The sequence below is a fragment of the Branchiostoma lanceolatum genome, chromosome 12 (genome assembly GCF_035083965.1).
Source record: "Branchiostoma lanceolatum isolate klBraLanc5 chromosome 12, klBraLanc5.hap2, whole genome shotgun sequence".
Lineage (NCBI taxonomy): Eukaryota > Metazoa > Chordata > Leptocardii > Amphioxiformes > Branchiostomatidae > Branchiostoma > Branchiostoma lanceolatum.
The window spans coordinates 4861257-4883930 of record NC_089733.1 but is presented as its reverse complement, the minus strand read 5'-3'; the positions used below and the strand labels follow the sequence as shown (position 1 = coordinate 4883930).

At 39.8% G+C, this 22674-nt stretch overlaps 1 protein-coding gene and 1 long non-coding RNA gene across 6 annotated transcripts in view; both read left to right on the top strand.

Moving 5' to 3' along the window:
• The window catches only part of LOC136445955 (uncharacterized), a 492269-nt gene that overhangs the window by 111549 nt on the left and 358046 nt on the right, over positions 1 to 22674 (top strand). The window lies entirely within an intron of this gene.
• Positions 1845 to 22611, top strand: LOC136446533 (uncharacterized). Of its 4 annotated transcripts, XM_066444932.1 has the most exons (18): positions 1845 to 2465; positions 3335 to 3372; positions 6177 to 6295; positions 7503 to 7740; positions 9233 to 9463; positions 10082 to 10174; positions 11224 to 11247; positions 11940 to 11972; positions 12404 to 12447; positions 14495 to 14616; positions 14915 to 15271; positions 16992 to 17500; positions 18184 to 18321; positions 19134 to 19276; positions 19819 to 19970; positions 20610 to 20675; positions 21034 to 21282; positions 21339 to 22611. In XM_066444932.1, exons 2-17 carry the CDS (start codon positions 3346 to 3348, stop codon positions 21258 to 21260), a joined length of 2523 nt encoding a protein of 840 aa, XP_066301029.1. In that variant the 5' UTR covers positions 1845 to 2465; positions 3335 to 3345; the 3' UTR covers positions 21261 to 21282; positions 21339 to 22611. The 4 variants fall into 4 exon arrangements, with proteins under 4 accessions (XP_066301029.1, XP_066301031.1, XP_066301030.1 ...); XM_066444934.1 differs by having other exon boundaries at positions 14930 to 15271; positions 21034 to 22611; XM_066444933.1 differs by having other exon boundaries at positions 20613 to 20675; positions 21034 to 22611.

Sequence of the window (22674 nt, the reverse complement as noted above, 5' to 3'; positions counted from 1 at the left end):
GAGGTGAAGTTCGTGGTAAACTCTGAAATGGAAAAGATTACATGCCAAGGAAGTCCATTCGTCAGGCAAGTTATAACAATTGACGACATCCGACCATTCTCTACCGAGGAGACAACTGGCTCTCTTCAGAATGAAGCACCTACATGTACCACCTCATCTACGATCTTACAACCTCACACAACAGAGAAACAAAACGATCGGAGTCAGTCGCCACCGTGATATTATCCACCATCGCCAACCACAAGAGTAAAGCTACCGCCTGCAAACAAGTGGGGCTGATGCTGGATTCACTTGTCCAGTTGCTGCACATGTTCTTGTCCATTCCCCTTTATACCCCTTGTCTGCACCTGTACTAACACTTGCGCAGCTGCTAAAAATCCGCCGGAAGGCGGGCTGAGCAGTATTTGAAGATGATGATGAGATGACCAATGACGCATACAGCTGTCGCAAACAACGAGTTCGCGGGCAATGGAAAAAATGGGCTTTCTCGAGTCACACTTCGCAACTGACCGCCACGTGGGGATCAGGGCAATGTTGAAACAACGTAAATGGCAGCATATTGATCACCAGTTTGATGTGCTTCACATGGCGAAGAATATAACAAGAAATTGCGCCCTGCCCCTGGTACGCCCTGCACAGCACCCTCACAAGGTTGATAAACTGATTTATAGAAACCCCTCTTATTAAGACGGACGGTTGTCTGAATGAGACAGCGCCCTAGAACTCGTGTATGTATGTTTGTATACGCATGGGTTGTGTTTACGTCTTACCATGCCCCCGGACGCCGCACCAGGCCCTTCCGTGCCAAACATACAAGACGGAGAATGTGCGTCCTGTTTCTTACGGCCCTGTGTGGCCGTGTGGCCGAATACGACGCTAGAAGAATCGGACAACCGCGTGCGGTGTTGCACAGACACCGCCCCCACCCAAAGAACTCTGGCACCAGAAGGGGAAAGTACAGACTGTTCTGGAAAGAGATCAATAAAAAAGGTGTGTGGAAGGATCCCCGGTATCTGGCGCTGAAAGAGCAAAGAATGAGGGCTGATGGTGTCGACATCGTGAAAAGGGGGGTCATGCCAGATTGTGTGACCGCCCTCGTTAGGGACTGTTATCCGAACCCTTCGACAATGCCTTATTTGGGACATCGTTGGAACTAGATGCGACAAGGTCATCTACAAGTTGATAATCGGAGTAATGGAACGGACTGGGACAATGATTTTTGTGAATTTGGACATACATATTGATGACCGCGCGGACTGGACTTTGCGATAGGACTAGTAGTAGAAATTATGTAGATAGATATAACTCCGATTCGTGTTTGAACTCTGAAATGTCTGGACCGGACATGGAACAACCTGCTTAAGAAAAAGCACTTACAGGTATGTCCGTTTCTTCATACGCTGGTGACGACATGATGTCATGAGTGTATACCCAAATTGTTTTATAACAAGTGTATGTTGCGTCTGATTTGCCAAAGCAGAAAAGTCATAGTAGTTTCCTAATATCTTTTTATTCATCAAGATTACTCGAATAATGTTTGCAAGTCCACTCAAAGATTACGCACGGACAAAATCGACAGGCGAAGTTGAATATCTGCTCAAACATGTAAGTACAGTATACATTTTACACAAATAAAACTTTGGAAAAACGCAGCAAAACAATGACTATTTCTTGTACACAAATATCGATCCAGAATTCGAGTTGAACTGGGTACGAGATGTGCGTGCGCAGTTGGCATTCAATGGCGGCTGACTAGCAAAGCGGCAAGCGGCGATGCAACTTTCCTTGTATTTATTTCTAGTGATCATCGCTGGCTCTCAGCGGAGATAATATTCTGTAAGAAACACAAATACGAAGCAGAAACACTGTCACAAAAATCGTATATATGTTTTTAAAAAGGGACATGTTTTTTTATAAGGGGGCAAATTAAATCCACATATGTTTTGAAAATAGGGCCGTTTTTTTAAAGGGGGCAAATTAAATCCACATATGTTTTGAAAATGGCACATGTTTTTAAAAATTAAATCCACATATGTTTTGAAAATAGGACATGGTTTTTCTTATGGGTCATATCTTTTAAAACAATATGCATCTTAGAAATAACCAAAATGAGAATATGAGACGAAAAAAAAACATACACCATTTTCATTTTGTACCGTGTATAAGTTTATTCCCCAATCCAGGAAACCCACCGGTTTGCAAAGTGGTGCTTTCAAAATGGTCTATCGTTTCCGATTTACCCCCCATTTTGATAGTGGTGCTTTCCAGTTACGCCGATTTCAAACTGGTCGATTTCAAACTCCAAACGGAAATGACGTAAGTCGGAAATGACGTAAGTCGACGCTCATCGCCAGAGAAGCCACCAAGTTGGCTCGGCGTGGCAAGTGCGGCGTGATCGCGCGAAGACCTCTTTTCTTAAACCTCCTTGTGAAGACGCAGTGAGGACAAGCTATTGTTAGTATAAGGTATGAATCTTGCATTTTTTTCGTTAGACTAGAGCCTATGATTAAATTTGATGCTCGGATACAGTCTCAAACTTTGTGGAAGCGTCGAAATTGGCTTGTCTCTCAACATACTCGCCGTGTGCACAACTTAAATGGTTTTGTTTTTAGCTTTATATGGTTACAGTAATGAGTTATTCATGATGTTATATCTATGATGGCCAATAAGTTGTGTTTGCTAGTATATACGAGGTCGTTCATAGTCTTGGACGCTTGAAATAACTCCCATTAGTAAATAATTTTCCCCGCCATTTTTCGAGTCACCAGATATCAGGTCCCATCGCCCTCAGAAGTTCGTCCTTGTGTGAGCTCTGGTCTTTTCGTCCTCGTTATGCTTCTCTCATCTTTGTCAAATGACAGAGTTGAAACACCAAAGAGCTACGTGAATGAAACCTTTTCACGATTTATTCAATAATTCAGTGAATCTGCAACATGCGTAAACAAACAAAATGGCGGACGCGGCGTGGGTGGGTTGGTCGCCGGGCAGAGATACGCGTTCATGTTGACATCTGGTAGACGTTAACAGTCGCCTGACACTTAGGTGTGACATCTTGGACCCTGCTTGGTCAGACAATGGCTTTGTTTACGGTGTGTGGTCTATCTGCAGACTGGCCGTCTAGGATTTATTGGAAGAGCATGTTGATGGCAGTTGATAGAACAGGTTTCTGTTAGTATTTGAGGGTGAGTTTGAATGTTTGACCCTTGAGAAAATGACACCTTTCTTTCCTTCGATCCCGTGCATTACTGGTATTTCCTGAAACCCCAAGAGCATGCATAAGGGTATTTCCAGCACTGGAAAGGTATGATTCATGTTTGTTACTCTTTCCTTGCAGGTACAGCCAAGATGTCTGACAGCGAAGACCGTCAGGAGGTATGGAAATCAATCAGATATCAGTTGAAAGAACTGCATTTAGGAATTTTGATGTATTATATGAATGAATGAATGAATGAATGAATGAATGAATGAATGAATGAAAGTTTATTATTGTGTCATGCGCCGACTTTGGCATCCAGTCTGTGTGGGCTTATAAGACACAGCTTCAGACTTAAAGTGTATACATAACTAAATCATAAGATAACAGAGGAGAACCGATAACAAAATCAGGAGTAATAAGTAAGACACCAGTTTATTTGAATGCAATATTCAGGGGTCGAAATACTTTTTCTTGTTTACTTGCAAAATTGCAAGTTGTTAAAAATTTTACTTGCAATTTGAAAAATTAACTTGCAATATTATAAGTATTCATTTTTTTGGTATGCGTGCATTGCAGAGGTAGGGGTTGGAGGACCACGAGTTTGTTTCACAAATACTAGTATTCAACTGCATGTACACCAAAATGAGCAAAGTTACCGGGGAAAACAGGGGCGGTAAAAATAGGGCGTCCTGCTTAAAGGTATGGCATCCAATTCCTTATACCAAAAGACTTAACCATACACGATCCAACAGCAGGGTTGGACAAGTTTTCAAAAATCCATCGGGCAAGTACATGGTCATTTCCACTTGCCCGAACTAAATTTTTACTTGCCCGAAATTTAAATCATAAATTACATATTTCTATGCACTATTAGATGCCACTGTTCCAATTGGATTTTTTTCAGTAAAACTCTTCTGTTTGAATTAACATTAGCGTAACAGTTATAAATGATACAGGTACATGTAGATCTATATAGTGTAGACAGTAGAGTAGAGGAAAATTCTTTGGCAAGGTAGGAAGATCTCTTCCAGTTTATACGACAATATATGACAATGCTATTGAAATCATTTTGGAATATCTACATAATTATCTTAAATAAAGGATATAGAAATAGTATAGTAGAGCATATTGATGTTACTCCATTTATGCTTTGCCTTTATCTAATTCAAATATAAGATAGTGAATCCAACAATATTGCAACAAACGAGTATCATTTGTTGCCAAGGTTCTCGGGTTACATATCGGTGCCATCAATGCTTTGGCAGACTGAAGGGGCGGGGCTTGGTAGTTCTCAGAAAAACACAACCATTCCCCAAGAGGGGGGAGACCAAAAAAACATTCTAACGTTATAATTACTCCGGGAAGGAGGATGACCTCCTTCTGGGAGTATTGGGAATGCATTTGTTTGCGCGTTCGCAGCTATTACTCACGATCCCGTCGTCGCATTGGTGTGTAACTTGGCATATCGTTTGCCTAGTTCGGCGTGGGGATGCACAATAGCTTTGTTACACCATAACTACTTTAAACGTCAATCCAATATCGTAATTGCACCCCTATGATTAATGCTATGTCCCACTGCCCTGCCATAGGGACCATGTTATAATCCGTTATGCATGACTGGAATACTTCAGGCAGATACGGGGTATAAATCTTCCTTACTTGCTGTGATCGTATAGTCACTGTTACATTGAAAAATAGACAACGTGCATCACCACACGCAACCTAGGAAATGATATACCAAGTTACATACCAATGCGGCAACGGGAATTGTGAGTTTTAGCTGCGAACATGTGCCGAGTGAGCTCCAGTCTGTGTATTAAGTATGCCGTGTCCCTCGCAACTCGCATACAGTATGTGCGCACGGGACGGGCGATGTATTTTTACGCACAGTGTGAAAATGGCTAATCTCTGGACCTTCAAACTTACCACACTTGTAGTTTATAATACGGAGGCTGTGACAATGTAAGATTACACAGGGGATGAAAGATTGTTGAGAAATATCTCTCAGAAAAGTGCGCGCGCCAGTGTCACTTCCGGGTGGTTAGATCCGGTGACCTTTGACCTTCGTGAAATGTTACGATAATATAGATTTGCCTTTTTTTATTGCAAATAGCTTGATAGCTATAGATCAGGCTGGCCTGCAATAAATTGTGGAAAGAGGATTTACTGCATATTTGTGATTTCTGATACATCTTAGTTGTAAGGCTGAATGGTTCGTTGATAATTGAAAAGGGGCCATCTAGATCTAACTTTGTGACTTTTCCCGGAATTTCTAGATCCCATCTGTGCCATGCTGTAAGAACATACTTTTCAGCAATTTAACCACTCCTGTATTGAAAGAAAAAGATACACAAACACTTTTTCTTTACTTGCTCTAAAACACTACTTGGACTGTGCAGAGATGCAATTTCTGTGGGTCAATACTTGTACATACTATAAATACTTCACGGAGAATTGTGTCCTACGGACTCTTGTTCATTTTTGAAAAAAAAAAACTTATCCATGTCTTATTATAGAAATACTACAAAACCTTTCTTAGTATGCAATGAGCACGTGTATGATTCTTACAAGTAGTTTTATGTATAGTTTAAAAAGTTAAAGTCCCCATTCCAGAGGTAAGCTCTTCCATATGATTTGCATATACTAGTAAACAATGGAGATTTGCGTGACTTTCTAAGCTCTACATTTCCAATGTTTTGTGGTACGATTTACATGTTTTTGAAATATTTTGAGACTAATACAGCCTCTTATGATGAGATACATTGTTATGTTGTGTCATCATTTCTGTGGAAAAAGATTGTTTACTTGTCCAACACTGAACAGGATTTTCAACTTGCAAAATTGCAAGTTCACATTATTTTTACTTGCAAATCTTGAAAATTACTTGCAAATTGCAAGTTGCTCTATTGTATTTCGAACTCTGAATATATACAGTAACATGTCAATTGTTTGTGTTGTTAATTTTTTTTTCTATCTACAGATACGAGACATTCGCCGTTCGCTGGAGCTGATACAGCAAACCCTGAGTGAGAGGTCGCCTGCAGCACCTCCACAGTCGACCAGTGGACTACCTGCAACTCCTCAGCAGGAGATGCTTCGGTAAGCTTGTCACCATAAATGCAAATGTTACCACTTGGGTTTGGAGTTTTGAAAAAAAGTAAGTGCAAAAAGTGTAGAACCAGCTGCTAATTAGGGACTAAAGGGTTGCTTTGTTGAGTTTGGTCAGTGTTGTGCTTCTTAGCTTTGTAGATCGATTCAGACATAGACACTCAGCTGATGCTCTTACGTCAATTCTGGTGTAGTGTTAGTAGTGTACAGAGTCGATGGTGGCCCGTCTGCTCAATGCTCTGGTCGTGATGCAAGAGGAAGTCAAAGTCCGGTGCCTCTTAGTACTTGAGGTGTGTTTGGAATAGAATTGCTGAGGAGGTTGAACATGAAGATAAGACATGAAGTCTATTAATGATGCAAAGTCTCTTGTCACTCACAAGGCTTCGAATTCTCTTTGAATTGATGTACTAATTGATAAAATATTTGGTTTTACATTCAGAGGGAACATCTGGTGCGAACAATATTCCTGGGTAACACTTGTACGTCTGTTGTTGTACCTGACAGGGCACTAGTAGCAATAGATGAAGGCTGACACCATCTCTCTGAGGTGGTCATTGTCAACATATGTTTGTCAATATGTTCTTATCATTCCAACTAATCATGGGCTCAGCGTGAAAGGTCTGCTTGTATCTCTCTCGAGGCTCAACTGAACATTCTGTCTTCTTCAATTGTTTAAAAGCCCCAGTTAAGCATTATGCAAGACCTAATTTACACTTGGCTATGATACAGGTAGATAAGTGTCTGGACGTCTGACAGGAATTACCACAAGGTGAGAATGTCTCCACACATGAGGGTGTGAAAATAGCACATTCAGGAGAATTTTGTTTGTTTCTTTGTTATTCCACTCCCTCCATAGGAGGCTCACTCTCTTATATTTGTCTTGAAAACTGTACAGCTGGTAGAAATCAAGCATTCTTTTGAGACAAATCAACAAACAGATGAGACAGACCTACAACCTGTCAGACAACTGTCTACACAGAGGGACAATGACTTGTGTAGAAAATGGAACCTTGTGGTCAATCCAGCTCATATGACTAAATGATAATAAGTGATCTGTTTTGGGTTCCAATGTAATGACATTCTGAACTTCAAAGAGTAGCTGCACCAATGAGTTTGATGCATCTGACTTCATTTCTGTATAATGAATCTTCTTTTTGCTTGTTGCTAAGAAGCTCACTACAAGTCTGCCCTTATTCAGGAGCTTTCCAGGGCTTTACAGAGGCAGAGGAAGAGGCAGAGGATGGAGTAGAGGAGGCCAGGGTAAAGGCCAGGTGCCTGGGTTTCAGTCAGCAAGCACTGCAGAGATGGAAGTGCAGTTCTTTCTGATGGAGAGCAACAGGGACAAGACCCCTCAGCCTGCAGCTGAGGCGGCCTATGTTGCTGCTGGGCTGGGGCCCAAAACTGTTACTATAAGTACCAGTATGGACCATAAACAGGTGCAAGTCTATAACTTGTGGCATACTTACTTTACTTACTAGATAAGTAAAGATAAATAAAGCATGCAGCCAATGAAATTGAGATGCCAACTTATTGCATGAATTTTCATTCTCCATAGTAATTGTGGCAACCTGGCTAGAGGTGATGGGGTCACAAAACTTACAACACTTGTACCATCTACTTTCTTGATATTTCAATCAGTAGTGGTCATCACAGGGTTGGACAAGTTTTTTAAAATTCACTCCTATTGGTCAATGCAGGGCTCGAAATTCATTTTTGGGATTAGGTGCACTAGTGCACCCAGCTTAAAAAAATGGGTGCACCATAAAATTTTTGGGTGCACCACTTAAATTTAAGTAATAACCTAATAATAATAATAATAAAGGTTAGTTACAAGGTTTTAAATTCTTAAACAAGTACTGTGACAGAAATTTTTATTATCTTTCTAACACTGAAATGTCAAGAATATGATGCATACTAGTATACTTGATATCTTTACATATATAAACCTAAGAAAATATTTGGGTGCACCCTGTGCACCCAAAGAAAACAATTGGATGCACAGCTCCAATTTTGGGTGCACCTGGGTGCACATGCACCCAGTATTTCGAGCCCTGGGCAATGACATAAACAATTAAATTGCCCGAATTAACTTTCCCGAAATTTTCATTGTTATATGTATGTTCAATGTATTTTTGACGGGAGACCTGGCACATCTCCATCGTGAATTCAGCTGTAAGAAAGGGTATGCCTCCCCAGAAGGGTCAGTATCACCCCGTCTTGTGTGAGCACGTCGACCAATGATGATGATAATGATGATGTATTTTCACTATGGCCTCCAGCTATGGAATTCTTTACATTCATTTTCTCAATGGATTTAGTCATGCTAGTGCATACGTGGACCAATAATAGTATCACTAAAATCAAAACCTATGTAAAAATCATACTTGCCCGACAGGACATACCTACTTGTCCAGGGTCAGTCAGCTTGTCTTGGGTTTTACGTATGGATATGTCCAACCGGACAAGTGAGGTAGGAATCCATTGTCCGAATGGCACTTTCACTTGCCCTTGACTATCAGGCTAAGTGGACTTGTCCAACCCTGTATCTCATCCAAAATTTATTTGTGCATTCCTCCATCAAATAAATTGTATCGACAATCACATTGTCCTATGGAAAAATGATAAAAATGTCCACGTTGGACAAAAGACTATTTCAGTTAGTACTTGAAACATTTACTGAGCTGTAAAATTAATAGCTTAAAGCACATCAAGTAAAGCATCTTTGGTTGGATAATGAAGCAATGCAATATTCAGTGTCAATTTGTAAATTTCTGTTTGCTGTTAAAGGAGCCTTTACTTGGCCCTATAAGCAGGAATGTGCAATAAAGGGTTGTTATGAAAAGTCGCTCTTCAAGGTGCAGAATGTATTTGATCATCAAAATATAGTTGAATATATACTTTATGTATGTTTTTTTTTTACATTTCTAGGTGGAATTGAGGCTGATACAAGCATACCCCAAGCTGAGACAACTCCCAGGAGGTTGGCTCTTAAAGAAGGTGTACCAAGGAGGAAGTGGTAGCAGACCCTTGATCTTTGCACCTGCAGGCCAGGACGGCTACCCTGGGAAATGGTTCCAAAAGGCATCGAAGACAACCAAGTTTTATGTTGCTCCCATGCAGTTTGACTTGCCACTGGAGCCACTACCTGACACTGCTGAGGTAACATCATCAAATATGCTGGTCATTTACGTCTTGTTTTTCATATATTAGCCTTAATAAAGATCATCACTTCAAAGGCCTTGAATGGATTTATACAATTTTCATTGCGGTGTTACGGCCTTGATCTTGTAAAGAAGGTAAAAAAATCTAGGTTGTTTCGTTCAGTTTTTTTAATACAATAGCCTTATAGGGGTTGCTCTGCTCACCCACGCGGGGGTTCCTATCACCCTCAGCTTCGCCTATTTTTCTCTGCTTACATATTATTTGTGTTGTATACTTAAATAAAGTTTTTAATTATATCTAAAATTCTTCAATTCATATGTAAATGTCATCTGAATGAAATTCAAAATTTGGAGATTCAGATGTAACATGCATGAATGTAGTTGGCATTGGTATTTGAAAATATATAACATAATTATTCCCTACCAGATATTAAGCAAATTGTTGCCAAAGTGGATTTGGGTATGCTTTGGGTATAAACTTGGTATCTTCTATATGAAGGTTGCACACATGCTTATGATTTTAGGATTATACTATTATGTTTTATTCTTCTTTAACTTAGAGGACTAAGAGGAGGATGACTTTTAGGTCTTTTTCTTAATTTTTTTTTTAATATAGGAGTTCCTTGACACCCCAAAGACAGAGTGCAAGTCATGCTCCAAGAAAGTGCCCATACCGCTTTTGGTTGATCACCTTGCACGCTGTAAGACGGTATGATTAACACTACAAATCTTTTATATTGCATGTCAATGTGCCACAACTTCTTTAAGGTACCCACAGATTGTACTTCATATTGTTTGCAGCACAGTGAAACTCAAGAATAGGAGTGGTTTGTCTTTAAAACTCTTGACAAAAACGCTTCTCAAAATGTACGAATTTAGAACAACTTAAAGGGATTTGCATGCTATCTTTACTCATAAATATATATATCAGTTATCTCCATGTTTTGTGCACAGAGAAGTAATAACTATCAGTTTATAAAGATGTGATGTGTGATAACATGTAGAATATCTGGTATTCACTTCAACCCATACTCTTCTCCATCTTCTGCAAAATCTACAAGTTTTTAATTTTGATTCCAAATGACCTGTAATTTGTACAGTTGCCAATAAGAAAATATAAACTATTTTAGACATTATTGTGTTTAGGTTCATTTGATCATTTTTTACAACAAAAAAGGCTATTTTTGGCCTGAAATGTGGTAAAGATGTTGCCTTTTACATAGGAAGGTGCAAAGCGCATGTGCCCACAGGACATCATTCACACCTAAGGCACAAGTCACTCTAAGATTATCAGATCTGTTATTTTTTTGCCATTTTCACACCAAAAAAAATGATGTTTTGGACTCCTGTCCCTTTGATTGAATGAAAGCGATGGAATTTGTTTCAGGGGTTGAGCTGATAGTAAATGGGGTGATGTGGAAGAGTTCATTCTTTAGTGGGGGGGGGGGGGGGATTTAAATCCATTTTTGAGTGGGACGATTTCAGATGGTCTATTTCCGGAAAGTGTGGATATGGTGCATTTCATTTTGGCAGGGTGGGAGCGGGGAGGATTGCTGTATTTGCTTTCGAGCAAATGTTGGCCTTTGTAGTTTGTCAACTGTGTTTGTAACATTACAATGTGACATTAGGAATTATTCTATTGTAGACCTAGTAGTGCAGACGAATCAACTGTACATTGTGCTCTAGCATTTTTCTGTGCAGACTTTGAAAGTGATCTTGTCTCACTGTCACATTGACTTACATGCTCTCCATTTACAGTTGAAGAGGAAGCGGAATGATAATGTGAGTTTTAATTAAGAAAGTACTATTTCCCTATTACTAAAATGTGCATGAGGCATCTTTAAATGATCATTAAAGGCTGGAAATGGGTTTAATTTACCCATACATACTTTTTGGCAATCAAATATGCATAATACTGCCTGATACTTAAGTAATTTATGTGGTAGTTATATTCTCTAACAAAATTATGTCTACTGTGTGTTTATGAGCACTTGAAAATAACACCTGTTTATAAATCTTATCTTGTTTAAAAATTAAGTGTATTAACATTGACTTTTGTTTTAACAGTACAAAAGTATGTCATAAATTTATTTGTTAGAGATGACAGAAGATACATGTTTTTTTATCAGAAGTATTGAATTTTATGTTCATTAGATTTTGTTTGATATTGCCAAATGAAGTAATATTTTGTCTCCTTTGTTAATATCTACTTTTCATTAAACAAGGAAGTGAACATAAGTAGCAAGGAAGGCTTTGGCCATGTCTGTTCTGTTTTGAGAATCTCAGCAGTGCACGTCTGAAATTTTTTCTTTCTATTTTTGTGCAATCCAACTGCAGTAGACCCTCAGAACTTGATATGGGAACTCTGGGTACAGTGTTAAATTTTTCCAGGAGATTCTTGACATAGTGCAATATAAATGACATTGTATAGGAGCATATCAGCAAACAAATGATTGCCTATTCCTCTTCCTCAGGACTCTGATGAAATTGATGAGGAAACTGTACATGTAAGTACACAATTATATTTATCATACAAATTCATTTGACAGCGTAGTAAATGTGAAGATGAAGAGATGAATTATCTGACTTGAAAGCTGGTAGAACTGACAAAGTGAAATGATGGATAGTTAACATAAATACTTTCATATCTTGAACAACAGAATAATTGAATATTCATAATATTGTGTTATTTGGGTAGAGAAGATGATATAATCCTTATCTGCAAAGTCACTAAGAAAAATTTTTAATACATCTGTCGAAAATGTTAACATCATTTGGCGAAGTTACGAGGTTGTGGAACTCTAGTTTTATGCATAAAGTTTCCCTCATTTTGCAAACTTACTCATTTGTCATTCCTCAAATGTATGTAATGTCAAATTGAGAAGACAGGATTACTCTTTTACCAAATATTTCCATGTTGTTCCTTGTTGTGATACAGACTGCAGAAGAACTTGGTGGTGGAAGTTCAGTGGGCAATGGAAGGTGGGTTTCTGGCTTTCAAACATTTTATATCAAACTTAGTATTATTGAAACAAGTATGAGTATATTGAAAGTCTAGCCATTCATACAATGGTTAGACTATGTTAATTGTCAAATTCCAGCTGGGGGAAAGTTTGGTAGACCTTCTGTATTCCAAACGAATCGTCTCTGTTGGCATTACACTGCTAATAAGTTAAAAGAACCTCTCTTTCACATCTAGTTGTTCACCAGACGATTTTCAGTTTGTAGTGCTAATGCTCTCTTTCATCCTTTGTGTTTTGTTTCTCACCTGTCTGGCAATAATTTATTCAAGATCTTCAAAGACTACACATTCGTCTGGTACAGCTTGGTGGGTATTTAGCCTTCTGAACTGCAAATTACCCAAGCAGGGATATATTCTGGTCAAACACAAGCAAATTCACTTTAGATTCCAGAGCTTCACTAACAGGAGCTGCCAAGTTTTTCCCCACCCACTCCTGCCCTTATTTGACTTGAATATGAGCTTTGTTTACAACTGTTTGTAACTAGCATGATTTAGTTCTGTGAGTTAAACACCTGCTGGACAAGAGCATGGATTTAACCGACCAGCCCAATTTTGGCACAAACGTTTGGCACACAGGGTAAAATGGGTCGCCGGCTTGCAGCATGACTCAATAAGTAGGAAAAAGGACCTTGAAGTAGACTTTCTTATTATTTGAGTTGTAATAATGTGTTAGGACTCTGCTAATTTTTATTGATTGCACTTTGTAACATGATAGTTAACTTAGGTGAGTTTCGATGTCATGTCAAGAACTAGAAACAAGGTCCTTCAGCTCTACGAGGGAAATGTGCTGGTTGCCTTTTCCCCTTGTAGGGCGGTCGCTCAGTCTCTGCGACCTATTTTAAACACTTTACAGAATTGCGTCTACTCAATAAACTGGGAACGGATACTAAGATCTTTCAGTGTTACCAGATATCACGTCAAAACGAACCTTCCATTTAAGTTCAACAAGGGAGTAATGGTTACTCTGGACTTGTTGGGAGACATTGAGCTCCAGGAAAGTCTAAGATTAGAATGGAGGCCGCACAACATAGTAAACGGGATTTTCTCGCGGTAGAGATCTTCCCACTGGTACCCAATTGGCTTTGGTCATGAGGGTTGCCCGCGGAGTTTCTTGGACTGTGTAACCGTGGCCCTCACACATGGTTGTTTTGGGCGGTTACGTTGTGGAAGCATGGTACTGTTGCATGTGTTTTGTGATGGGTGGGTACCTTTAGTGGTCTCCATGGACCATATCTCACCGTTATGCAATGGGTGTTTCCACGTTTTGACGATGTACAGTGTAGATCTTGGTAGACATGGAAAGGTTGGATTTGTTTGGCTTTGGGTAGGGCAAACTTAATGTGCTTTGGTCGTGCACAAAGCCCCCCATTTCACCTGATAACAAGTAAATTGTGATAGAAATTGGGTAGCACTGGAAACCTTATGTATCTCACTCCCCTTTCTTTTGCCACAAGAACTGTGTTGTAAATGTCTTTTATTCATTGATGTGTATGTTGTTGTAAGTGGTATAGGTAAGATGGATGAATGACAATTAACAGCATATAATACATCTGTCTGATTCTGTGTTGCATTTGTTTTGTATGCTGGGATATTAATAGTGCTCATTGCCAAGGTAGTTTCCAAGTAACCACTCCTTCAGCTGTTAATCCAACAATACCTTGAGCCATTTAATAGCATGTATGACCAACTACCTCGGCTATTAGTATTGCATATGGTTGATCCTCATATCAACGCACAAAAAAACGCAGACGCCATATGTTGGTTGCAATGTTTTCCTTCCAGGAGAATCTGTTTTCTGGCCATGTGAATTAGGCTTCCAGCTTTTCCATGTGGGACCACATGTACAGAAGTCCATGCATATTACTTAGTTACATTTGATTCTGTTCAGTGTAAACAAGAAATGCTTTTAAAAAAGCTGGCAACGCTTCTCAACTACTTTCATGTGCAGGCTGACAGTCTCTTCCGGCTGTAGTTAACTTATCAGTTCCAATACTTTGTCACATCTAGGGCATTGTTGGAGAGCCTGATGGCTGTCTTCCCGGACAAGCCAAGAGCCACTCTTGCCCATGCACTGGCTGTGTCGAACAACAGTCCACAGTTGGCAGTAGAGCACCTGTTGTCAGTAGAAGGTAGTACTACAAATGTTGAAACTTTTATGGTGGTTTATTTTTGTAATTCATGCAGCGACCTCTTCAAGGCTAGTCCATGATACTGCAAATGTATACATAATTGTTTTGCATTTAAAATCGCACAGAAATCCTTTTTGTACTCCGACAGAAAATAAAACCACTGTGTAAGTACATCAATTAACATTACTTGCTTATGATGCTGGCGTTCATTTAGATAATTAAAGTTACAAGCTTCCAGAATTTCCATAATGTGATTTTTTATTGCTATATAAAGCCATATATTTGTGCCTAATAAAAGATGTTTCTGAATCAGCGGCCGTACCCTCAACGTCCGGACCCTCAACGTCCGGTGCAGCCTCAACGTCCGGACCCTCAACGTCCGGTCCAGCCTCAACGTCCGGTCCAGCCTCAACGTCCGGTCCAGCCTCAGCGTCCGGTCCAGCCTCAACGTCCGGTCCAGCCTCAGCGTCCGGTCTAGCCTCAGCGTCCGATCCAGCCTCAGCGTCCGGTCCAGCCTCAACGTCCGGTCCAGCCTCAACGTCCGGTCCAGCCTCAGCGTCCGGTCTAGCTTCAGCGTCCGATCCAGATTCAGCGTCCGGTCAAGCCTCAGCGACTGGAGCATCAACGGCTGGGACATCGACTGGACTTGCCACTGGTGAGAGATCCATCTGTTGCATGTTTCATTTTTGCCCTGTCAGCATAAACCACCAAATGTATGTTCTTTCTCCATGGGCTCGTGTCTGGGCCTTTTCTTCTCTAAACTCGTCAGTGATCAGTGATTCAACTCCAGAGATCGCTAGGGATGACTCATAAGTGGGGTAAACCACAACTCAATTTAATGGCGTGCTGCTAAATCTAATACAGCATGGAGAAGGACATCCGGGACCTTACATCATGACGTCACCGCTCATTAACATAACAGTACGCTATAACTATAACATAACTGGCGTTGTGCCTGTTGTTGCATTAATAGACTGAAACCGATAAATAAGGCCTGGTGTATATCACTTAATGGCAGCTTCATAAGTGTAATTGCCCTATCCAGGACCATTTCCTATTGAGTTTGTATACTGTGATGTGTTGCTTTTGTTGTTGAAAGATGTCTCCAAAACAACAATTCATTACTGATTTGACAGTAAATGTAATTTACAATTAGTTTATACAGAAACACTGTACTCTGGCTCAACTTGTTGTAATATATACTTCCTAAAAGCCTGGTTGGGACCATCCATCCTCACTTTAGGACCATTGGAATTTGGCTTTGTGACCACTTCTGAAACCATAGGGGAAAAAGTTAGTTTCGAGGCTTGTAGATGCATTAAACAGGCATATAATGTTGGATAGAAAATAGAATTTACTGTAAAATGGCCCTCTTTTCCTGAGTATGGTGCTCGTTTAAAAGAACACTGCAAGTATGCTGTATGACTTAACGTTTAAGCTAACTATGGCCCGGTTCACACAAGGAAAATTTCTGTTCACACGGGACGACACGTACTGTAAAAAAATTCTTCCGTTGCTGCTACGGCAGTTTTCATATTTCTCACGGCGGTACATGTAACTCAAATCCTTCAATTTCCTATTAACCTGCACCTCCGTCCGCACATAGCCATTGTCCCTGCATTTCGGCAAAGGCCTCCTTCTTCCGATGTGTGCGATTTGCCCTGATCCTGTCATGGCTCCAGATTGCAATGATACACCTCGTTTCTGCACTAATCCAGTTTGAGCTGTTACCCTGGCCCTCAGCCATGATTACGAAACAGGCTCACAAGCAAAAATGGCAAACAAACCACAAAAAAACACAGGAAAACTGTAGAAAAACAAGGATGACAGAATTAGCGTGGCTTAGAAATGGCGAGAGAACGACTTTGCATATGAACCCTGACCTTCTGCAGCCGGCCAAGAAAGCGTTTGCATTCACACAAGGAAAAATGCGTCAGAGATCTCCCGCTGGGTGAAGATTATCCGTCGTGCGTCGACCCTGAGGTTGACATACGACGGGGTCATAAAATATCCGTCGCCCTTTAACACGAAGCAAAAAACGCGTCTTATGTCAAAGTTGCACGACTTTGACATATGTCATTATCGCACGACCAGGAATTTTCCTTGTGTGAACCGGGCCTATGTTATTAAAGAGAGCTTTCAGTGTTTTAGAACCAGGTCAATAATGACAATGAAGGTGGACAGATGGTCAGCTAATCTGTCCACTGTCCACCTTCAAGAACCTGTTACAGTCAACATTTAGTAAATGTTGACTGTAGCAGGTTCTTTCTTTTTCAGATTGTTGTAAATAAAGAACCAGTTGTTATACACTCACTTGCTAACCTGATAAAATTATTCATTGCATTTCCTTATGTCTAATACTTTTGCACCTTCAGATGTAGCTTCAAGACTGCAGGTCCTACAAAGGACAATACAGAGTAACCCACCTGCAAGAATTTATACCAGCCACGACACAATCTTTCAAGATGGAGTACAGCTGTTCAAGGGGTCTAACTTCAAGCCACTGCATCGTACGCGGGTAGAGTTCTCGACAGATGAGGTCCCTCAAGATGGGGTAGACGCAGGGGGGCTTACGAAGGAGTTTTTCACTTTATTCTTCCAAAAGTTTATATCGCCAGAGAAGAGACTGTTTGAGAGCCCGAGTGGGAATCCCAGTGTCTTGTCGCCAGCAGCTACCGGCAATGCAGTGAGGGGGCCACTGTTGAAGATACTGGGCCAGGCAATTGCAGTTTCTATCGCTAATAAGGGAGCCTCGTTTCCTTTTTTGGCGCCGCCGGCATTCGCGTACCTGAGCCATGATGGACAGGACTGTGATGCATTTCCTGCTGGAACACTGCTGCCATCCTACCTTCCAGACTCCGGGGTGAAGGTTGTTGTTGAAGAGGTGAGGTTTCCTGCTACTGAAGATCATCTTCATTAACTGCTGCTATAATGATGTTGTCCATTTATGAATGCCTTGCTGTGATAAAGTCACATGCGTGATCACTTAGCATTTGGACAAATGACTTGGATGTTGTTGAAATTTTGAGTAGAAGTATCTTGGAATAATTCTCCAGTGCTTTGTTCTTTCATAATTACAAAAACGTATTTGTGAGGTCTTTGAAATGATAATTTTTTTTCATGTGCTTTTCAACACAATGTTGGCTCCTGTATCAAGGCAAATTTATCTAATTTCAGTCATGATGTTCGTGTAATTCTGTTTGCATTAACAAGGGAAGTGATGTCAAGCGTTTATGGCAAGTACAATGTATATTGCTCCAATGCAATAAAACATCAGCTGCATTGTAAAGATTTAAATTCAGCTGTTTAAATGAGATGTCATATTTGCCAACTAATTTACAGTCAAACCTGTATTAGGGGCCCCTCTGTCCATAGTGGCCACTTTTTGTTGGCCCCTTGTGTATTTTATCTACAGGTTGACACCTCTATACAGAGGCCACCTGTCTATAATGGCCACATTTGTCTGGTCCCTTGAGTGGAGTGGCCGCTATTTTGACTGTATTCTTATTTTTATTGTGCATCTGATAATTGCAAATTCTTATCAGACAATTTTGCCATCTCATACAGCTGATGGGATGCAAGGACCAAGAATCCATGGATGCATTGGGACAAAGAGAGACAATCATTACTGTTGGAGATCAAGAGGTGGAGAGAAAAACAGTGAACTCAATTCTGCAGGACATGAATCTCCACATTGACTTGACTGTAAGTATTTGACTTTTATATAAATGTAAATGTGCTGTAGAAAATTACTTGCAGTACTTGCATGGCAATGGTTTTAAAATGCTCTCCTCAGAATGCTGTCCTGGAATGCAAGCATTTTAGCAAGTACCTTGTTCATAATTATGCCTGTCACATCCTGAGGGAAAGTAATCTTGAAATTGAGAAAGGGCGGTACGGACAGCTACCTGTTAGAGAAAGAACCTGTAACTATTGTATAGCAAATCCGGTGGAAGACGAAATACATTTTATTTCTACCTGCCTCTCTAACGACCAAGAAAGAAAAGAGGTAGTCAAAGAGGCCTGCAAAATCCACAAAAATTTTCAAACGTGTACTGACGAAAAGAAAACTATAGCCCTGTTAATGTCACCTACATCTTTTACATTGATGAAATATGTACTAAACTGTAACAGGTCAAACCATACCATTCTAGACATGCTCTTAGTATTGTGATAATACCAAAACATAAAAAGGATATCAACAAAGAATGAAAATAGAATAGAAAGAAACTCTTTTACAACAAAATTAGCACCTATACTATAGTACATAAGGAGTTTTAGGTCAAGCCGACAAATGCTGGACTTTTGCGGCAATATGAGTCGGCAGATTCTGGACTTCTATGGAATCTCGAAGGTGACTTCTTTTGGAGAACAGGCGAAATCTAATGTGTGCTCAGATGTCATCCATAAAATTAAGTTGGTGTGGCCTTATATGTTAAGTAGTAGATCTCTGAAGAAAGAGACTCGTAATTTTTTGGTGGTCAGTCTTTGAGGATGTATATTTTTATCTCCAATAGCTTGCAAACAAAGACTACATAGTGCAAGAAATACTCTACCATCACTTAGTGAGGGTGCGTGTGCCTGCACTTGAAAAGATGAAGACTGGACTGAAGACGCTTAATCTGTTGGATATGATCCAGAGCGACCCAGAATATTTCAGGTAGGTATACTTCCTGGGCATGATTATTTTTTTATCACCGTTTAGTATCATTTTAGACCATCTTGAAATCATGACATTTGCTAAAAAGACCAAAACATCACAATCCATTGCTGTCTGTAGCAGCCATGACTGTATTCCTGGAGTGACGCAAGTTGTTGCAAATTAATTAAGCTAATTTCCTCGTATTGTTGTGTTGTTATATCAGCATTAGGATATTGCTATGGGTTCAGGTCTGGACTTATTACTCAGATAGGTCTAGACCTGAACCTGAACCCGTGGATTCGAATATGGACCTAAACCTGGGTTTAGGTGCGCATCCCTCAATACAATTCAGTTGCACATATGTTCTCCGAAAAACTACTTTCCTTTGCTTTGCATGTTTAAAAAACATTGAATAATCATTGTCTTTCTATTTTTTTAATATTTTGTTGGTCCATGTTTGTTGGGATTGTCAGTCTATACCAGCTTGTCTTGCATGACGAAAACTAAAACAAGTTTTCCTGTGACATGTTTATCACGATCTTGACTTTGTCCCCTCGTAGGACATTACTGACCCCTTCAGGCAAGTTGACCTGTGAGGACCTGTACAAGGTCTTTGTGCCAACTTTGAATGAGCAGCTGCAGGACGGAAGTCTTAGTGAGAAGGAGCGGGAAAGTCTTCAGCACATGGAGCGGTTTCTGGAGGAGCTCACAGGTATTCAATGCGCTTGTACTGTGTTAGATGATGCACTAGCTCTATGTCATACATGGCGGTGGTGCTTCTTAAATGTCCCTTAAAGTTGTATTAACGGATTGTTATCTAATACAAATTTTTAAAAAAATGTGCCATTGGCATCATTTGCCTAATTTGTATCGTACAACATGTACCAATTATCATTTCCATGTCTTCTTGGGCAAAAGTAAGAGCTAGATACGTCAATGAAGGTTAGACATCCAGGTAATAAGATATATGTCGAAGAATAGTTACTCAAGCAACTCTATCAAAACCATATCCAGTTGCTTGAGTAACTATTTTTTTACATATCATATTAGTGACGTTACAACAGCTGATATTCTCATGTAAAATGCAAGTGTTAAACATGGTTCCTTTTTTGCAACACTGTAATAAAGTCCAGTATGCATCTTTCCATTAGATGTAGCTCACTTCTATGCAGTACTCCTGTTTTGGGGATCTGCCTCTCTATAGATGTTATAAGAAGTTAGATAACTCAATGAATATAAAGCTTTCTATCAGTTGTTTTAACATAACTTAAGTTGGTACATTGTATATCAAATTATTAGTAGCAAATAAACGTGTCATTTTGGAATCTAAATGTTTCACATTTTTCAACAGTAGCACAGAATGAAGGGGGAGATTCATCTGAATCGAACACCATTCCATCCGAAATGCTGATGGAAGGTAAGCTGCTTGAATTTAATTTTAGGTCAGGGTGCACACCATTGCTTTGATGTTAACTTTGTAACGACATCAGAAGGCCTGCTTGACTTTTCAATACGCAAATGTTGCTTTGGTGTTTTACTTGCAGAAAAAAAATTGATGTCAAGTTTAAATTTTTGCTCTGGTCTAGAATCACTTTATAAAATGTTTCTGAAAATTGTTTTCTGATCTTAGCTGACTTCTGTGGGCCGCTATAGTTTAACCTGTGCCCTGTCATCTTCAATTTTGTTACTATGTACCTACATGTATTATGTATTTTTAAGAGTGTTTAGGCATGCATACACATTACTTTTTTTTCTTTGTTTTGTCTCCTTGTCAGATTTTCCAGAGAAGATGCTACACTTCACCACATCGCTCTGGAACATTCCATGCCATATGGATTTGGATGTGACGGTGGAGTTCCTGGAGGAAGGAACAGATGACCTTCCAGAGTCATCGACATGTGGTAATACACTGCGGATTCCAACAGGAGTGGCATATAACGAGTTTCGCAAAAGATTGGTTACTGCTGTGACATTTGGGTATGTGGGAACAGATCAAAGCTAAGTTTAGACAGTGTGTATCATGGGTCTTAAGAGAAGAGGGAACAGATCAAAGTTAAGTTCCAGAAAGTGTGTATCATAGGTCTTAAGAGAAGAGGGAACAGATCAAAGCTAAGTTTAGACAGTGTGTATCATGGGTCTTAAGAGAAGAGGGAACAGATCAAAGCTAAGTTCCAGAAAGTGTGTATTATAGGTCTTAAGAGAAGAGGGAACAGATCAAAGCTAAGTTTAGACAGTGTGTATCATGGGTCTTAATTAAGAGAAGAGGGAACAGCTCAAAGCTAAGTTTAGACAGTGTGTATCATGGGTCTTAAGAGAAGAGGGAACAGATCAAAGCTAAGTTTAGACAGTGTGTATCATGGGTCTTAAGAGAAGAGGGAACAGATCAAAGCTAAGTTCCAGAAAGTGTGTATCATAGGTCTTAAGAGAAGAGGGAACAGATCAAAGCTAAGTTCCAGAAAGTGTGTATCATGGGTCTTAAGAGAAGAGGGAACAGATCAAAGCTAAGTTCCAGAAAGTGTGTATTATAGGTCTTAAGAGAAGAGGGAACAGATCAAAGCTAAGTTCCAGAAAGTGTGTATCATGGTTCTTAAGAGAAGAGGGAACAGATCAAAGCTAAGTTTAGACAGTGTGTATCATGGTTCTTAAGAGAAGAGGGAACAGATTAAAGCTAAGTTTAGACAGTGTGTATCATAGGTCTTAAGAGAAGAGGGAACAGATCAAAGCTAAGTTCCAGAAAGTGTGTATCATAGGTCTTAAGAGAAGAGGGAACAGATCAAAGCTAAGTTCCAGAAAGTGTGTATCATGGTTCTTAAGAGAAGAGGGAACAGATCAAAGCTAAGTTTAGACAGTGTGTATCATGGGTCTTAAGAGAAGAGGGAACAGATCAAAGCTAAGTTCCAGAAAGTGTGTATCATAGGTCTTAAGAGAAGAGGTAACAGATCAAAGCTAAGTTCCAGAAAGTGTGTATCATGGGTCTTAAGAGAAGAGGGAACAGATCAAAGCTAAGTTTAGACAGTGTGTATCATGGGTCTTAAGAGAAGAGGGAACAGATCAAAGCTAAGTTTAGACAGTGTGTATCATGGGTCTTAAGAGAAGAGGGAACAGATCAAAGCTAAGTTTAGACAGTGTGTATCATAGGTCTTAAGAGAAGAGGGAACAGATTAAAGCTAAGCTCCAGAAAGTGTGTATCATGGGTCTTAGAGAAGGGAATCCTTTTTTGCTCCATAGCTTTTTACTCCATCGCTTTTTTTCAAGTTCCATTAAAAGGTTTAATACGTGACAACAAAAGAGTTTGGATTCTTCATTTGTGTTTCCACATTTTCTTTTAATTTACATTAAATGTTGACATGGCATTTATTTGCTCATTTTTTTTAACACTGTACATGCTCCTATTTTTCAAAAATAAAAACACACAC

What these genes read in the sequence shown, in the direction of transcription:
- LOC136446533 (XM_066444932.1), top strand. Translation starts at nt 3,346, where the DNA reads ATGTCTGACAGCGAAGACCGTCAGGAG. An exon ending in AGAGGAAGCGGAATGATAAT is followed by an intron (nt 11,248 to 11,939) that starts GTGAGTTTTAAT and finishes CCTCTTCCTCAG; the next exon opens with GACTCTGATGAAATTGATGA. An exon ending in GTTTCTGGAGGAGCTCACAG is followed by an intron (nt 19,971 to 20,609) that starts GTATTCAATGCG and finishes ATTTTTCAACAG; the next exon opens with TAGCACAGAATGAAGGGGGA.